The 5000-nt window shown below is 43.3% G+C and overlaps 1 protein-coding gene across 1 annotated transcript in view; it reads right to left on the bottom strand.

Moving 5' to 3' along the window:
* The window catches only part of LOC147470923 (uncharacterized), a 33768-nt gene that overhangs the window by 27172 nt on the left and 1596 nt on the right, over window positions 1–5000 (bottom strand). The window contains exons 2-5 of the mRNA XM_086542105.1: window positions 1883–1962; window positions 973–1196; window positions 698–757; window positions 335–387 (exon numbers count right to left, since the gene is read on the bottom strand). Of these exons, the coding sequence (XP_086398231.1) occupies window positions 335–387; window positions 698–757; window positions 973–1196; window positions 1883–1962 (417 nt within the window). The remainder of the gene's footprint in view (window positions 1–334; window positions 388–697; window positions 758–972; window positions 1197–1882; window positions 1963–5000) is intronic.

The following is a 5000-nucleotide window of genomic DNA, read 5'->3' on the forward strand; positions in this document are numbered from 1 at the left end:
GGGGGGGAGAGGAAAGAAGGAGGGGACACGATGGGAGGAGGTGGGAGTGGAAGGAGGGAGGGAGGGAGGAATGCGAGGAAGAAGAGGATGGAAGGTAAGGAGGGAGGGGCCTAGAGGAAGGATAAGGGGGAGGGATGGAGAGAGATATAAGGGAAGGAGGGAGGGAAGGGTGGGGAGTGGGGGGCTAGTCCGTTTTAGTCTGGGCGTTGCAAGCAAATTGATAAATGCACAGCGCCAATGACAATAAATCCATCGAATGAGTTAACTAAATTGTTTCCAAAATTTCAATTTCATTAAACCATTTATACGGCAGCGGACTAATTTACTAACGTACCATAACGATGTAAACATAGACATAACTCTCTTTTTATTTCCTAAATTCCAAATCTACAAACAGAATATAACCCAGGATTCGCCATAACAACTTTTTTTCTTTCTTTCTTTCTTTCTTTCTTTCTCTCTTTTTTCGTCCATCCTAAACGCGTGCATGGTTCGTGTTCCTAAAGTCCCTTAAACATGCGATTATTTCACACTCCGTTAACCTAAGGAAGCTGCTTGCCCACGCGTGACCCGAACGAACCGCGCTCGCATTCCATCGATTTCGTGAGTTAATTCGTGTTCGCGCTATTCCCATATACCATTTTTAAGGGCGGGGGAACAAAAAAAAAGAAAGAAAAAAAAAAAACGCCTGAAAAACGTGACCGTCGATGCGCTTCTCGTTGCTACTCTGTTTAGCAAGGCTGGGGGGGCTGGGGGGCTGGGGGGTTGGGGGCTGGGGACCTTTTCGTGATACGTGGTATAGCACTATCTTCTGCCTTGAGATGGGTTGTGTTTTGTTTTTCTTGTTCTCCGTTTCCCTTCTTCTTTTTGTATTTTTTTTTTTTTTTTTTTTTTTTTTGGGGGGGGGGGGGAAGGAATTTCTCCTTACGAAGGTGGCAAAGGACTCCTTCCCCGTCCCTTCCATCGCCTTACAAGGGCGTGAAGGACACTCCTCGTCGGACAGTGACAAGTTAACCGGCGCTGGTCCGTTGCAGAGCGGCTAGCTGGCCGGTTGGCTGGCTGGCCGGTGTCCGAGCCGGGCGGGAAGGAGCAGCGAGTTGGAGTTGTTGGCAGCGGGCGGCGGGCGGCCAACTCGCCGTGCAGTCGAGTCGGGGGGCAAAAAAGGGCCGGGGCCAAAAACGCCAAGAAAAATGGAGCTGTGAAATTAATGATTTTAGTAAATTGGTGGGAGGCAGAGTGGCGGCGAAGGCTGCCGTGCTGCTATTATTATTTGGCTGTTGCTGCTACAAGGCTCCTGTAGCAGGATCGCCCGCGCTCGTGCAGATTTGTAGGTGTGTACGCATACGGACCCCCCCCCCCCACACACACACACACACAAACACACACACACACACACACATATGTATATACACACACATACACACACAGATATGTATATATATACACACACACACTTACACACACATAAACACAAAAACACATACATATATATACACGCACACACTCACATTACTGTACGCATACAAGTATAAGTACAAGTACCTCCAAATACGCATGCATCCCCAGAGACCCCTTCGAGAGCGCGCGCGCGCGGGCGGGCACGGCCGCAAAGCCATTACGAGGCGAGCGTCTGTCTATCTCCCGGAAAATGAGTCTCGGAAATCTTGTTTCATCAGCCTCCCAGTCGGAGATGCCCGGCCCGGGGGCGCGGGCGTGAAGGATGGGCGGCGGCGGACGCGGGGGGGGGGAAGCACAGGCGAGAGACGGGAAGGTGAGGAGTGGGAGGGGGGGAGGAGATAAAGATGGAAGATAGATAAACAAATATGAAGAAATAGAGAGACGAGAAGGGATGAGAGGAAGGGAGCCTCATAATAGGACTCACAGTTCACAGCAAGAACCGTGACAATGCCTGGTGTCATGAGCGCCTTCCCGAGCGGCGTCCGGGGGCGCGACGCCTTCCCTCTGAGGCATCGGAGGGAAAAGTCCTGGCACAAATCAGGCTCCGTCACGTCGAAGGAAGGATTGTTTGTCTTTGTGTGGGCGTTCCTTCATCTCTCTCTCTACACCTATCTCTTCTATTTCTGGTTCCATATTTCCCTTTCTCTCTCTCTCTCTCTTTCTCTGTCTCTCTACACCTATCTCTCTCTCTCTCCACCTATCTCTTCTCTTTCTGGTTCCATCTCTCTCTCTCTTTCTCTGTCTCTCTACACCTATCTCTTTTCTTTCTGGTTTCATATCTCCCTTTCTCTCCTCTCTCTCCCTTCTCCTTTCTTCCTCCCCTTACTCTCACTCTTTCACTCTCACCCTTTCTCTTTTTTTTTCTACTTCCCCCCTCGTTTTATCCCCCTCCTCTCTTCCTCTCTCTATTTCCTCTCACTCTACTTTTTTTATATTCTACTCTACCTTTTCAATAAATACTAGAAGGGGTATGATTAAGAAATAGATAGCAACAACCTGTACTATGAAATTAAAAAACAAAAACAAACAGTCATTGATTTTTTTTCCCTCAATGACAAAAACAAAAGACAAAAAAGCGACTAGAATACCATAGTTAAAAACGTACGTATTTAAGATAACAGAAAATACGGAGAGAGATAAAAAAAAAAGGTATAAAAAAAAGGTATCTTCTAGAATTTCTTGTCATTCTTCGCGTATAAATCCCAAACAAAACCCCTTTCGGTTAGGCGATCGAATTACCTGTCCTGTTATCAAAGTTGCATTCATTTATATAGTTATACGTTGGGTCTTATCGCGGTGCATCTGTCCGTGCCTTTTCTGTAACTTATTTATGGTTACGGTTTACGGTTGAAGTCTTGGGAGAGGTTCTTTTGATTGTGTTTATCATGATTTTTGGGATTTGGGGATTGGGAGAGAGTGAGTGAGAGAGTGAGAGAGTGAGAGAGAGAGAGAGAGAGAGAGAGAGAGAGAGAGAGAGAGAGAGAGAGAGAGAGAGAGAGAGAGAGAGAGAGAGAGAGAGAGAGAGAGAGAGAGAGAGAGAGAGAGAGAGAGAGAGAGAGAGAAAGAGAGAGAGAGATGAAAGAGAAAGAGAACTGGGGAAACAAAAAACCGAGAAATATAGTCTCATATACGCAAACAAACAACCAATGAAACAGGGAAAGAACAGAAAACAACAACCCATACAACAGACTCCCATTAGTAACAAATTGGAAAAAAAAGAAGAAAAAAAAAAAAGGGCATCAGGCAGCAGACAGGAGAGCAGACAAGGAGCCAAGGAGGAGTAGGAGGAGGCATCAGCAGACAGAAGCAGACACAGCAGTGCGATCCTTGAGGTGAAATATTACGGGCAGCTCTCAATACCGGTGGGCGCGCGGGAGGGTGGGCGGAGGGTGGGCGGGTCTCAACTGATGGAATCGGATATCGGGTCATTGGAAGATTCATGGGGTAGGGTAGGGGGGAAGGGGAGGAGGAGGAGGGGGAGGGGGAAGAGGGAGGGAGGGAAGGAGGGAGGAGTGAAGAGGGAAGGGGGAGGGGGAGGGAAAGTGGGGATATAGATTTCTTGTGTTCTTCTCGTTTTTGTTTTTTTTCCTTATTCTTCTTTTTGTCCTTCTTTTCCTTGTTCTTCCTTTTGTCTTTCTTTTCCTTCTTCTTTTTGCCCTTCTTTTCCTTCTATTTCTTCTTCTTCTTCTTCACGTATTCATTTACTATTTTGACTCTTTAATTCTTATTTATGTTCTCTCTTTCTCGTTCATTCTCGCTAAGGTTCTAACCAGAGGAGGGATGAATAATGATAATAATAATGATAATAACAATAATGATAATGATAATAATGATGATAATAATAATAATAACAATAATCATAACAATAATCATTACCATTATTACCATATTAAAGATAACAGTAATAACAACAACAATAATCATGATAATACTAATACCGACGATAAAAATAACAATAGTAACAACAACAATAACAATAACATGAAATAAGCCTTTTTTTTTCTTTCTTGTTCCCTCTAAGCCTGGCAACACAAAAGCCCTTGTAAACCAAAACGCCATTGTGAACATGTCTCCTCTGAAGGTGAGCTACACTAACCAGGTTACTTCAGCATCTACAGGATAAATGCTTCGTGTTCTTATCTGTAGGCTTATGCTTGTAACTTGTTGTTGTTGTTGATGCTAGTTGTTTGTCTGTCTCTCTTTTTTTATCTGTCATTCTTCATAAGCCTCTTTGCGTCTGTGTGTCTTTCTCTGTCTGTCTGTCTGTCTGTTTGTCTTTCTCGGTCTGTCTGTCTGTCTCTCTTTTTGTCTGCATGTCTGTATCTCTCTATCTCTCTCTCCCTCTTTCTTCCTCCCCCCCTCCTTTATTCCGTCTTCCTTCCTACCTGATTCAACTTTTCTCCCGCCCTTTGATTTTCGTGTTCGAAAAAAAAAAAAAATACCGTTTTTGTTATCACTCCGTATCAGATTGCTTGAAAACGACTCATTAATCAGCTTTAGCATTCACTTCTAGTTTTATCTGTCCCAATTTTCCTTTTTTTCCCCGCCTCGGTAAAGGCAATACCGGTGAAAAAGTATTTTGTAAAATGCTTGATGAAAATTGAGGTAGGTTTTTTTGTTTTTTTTCTCTACTTCTTTTTTTTGTGTGAATTTCTGTATTACAAAGAAACTTTTATTTTTATACGCAGTTGCTTGTCTTGTCAGGTAGTCCAGCCGCTAACACAATAGCTTTTTTATTTATTCACGAGTTTTTGCTTATATCATCATTACTTCCGCCAACTGTAACATTATTTATGTTTATGTTATCATTACTGCTGTTGGTGTAATTAACAGCATTAATATTTTAATCATTATTATCATCATCATAGTAATCATCAATATTATCAGTATCATTACTATCATAACTATTTTGTATTCTCATTATCATTCTTATTATCTTCATTATCATCCCTGTTATCATTATCATCAATTCATCGCTATAACCGTTATCACCGCCTTTCAAATATTACTATTATCAAAGTGTTAAAGTAGAAGACCCTCTC

This window comes from Penaeus japonicus, unplaced genomic scaffold (assembly GCF_977035675.1).
Source record: "Penaeus japonicus unplaced genomic scaffold, GWHDUDI00000001_assembly GWHDUDI00000011, whole genome shotgun sequence".
NCBI classification, from domain to species: Eukaryota; Metazoa; Arthropoda; class Malacostraca; order Decapoda; family Penaeidae; genus Penaeus; species Penaeus japonicus.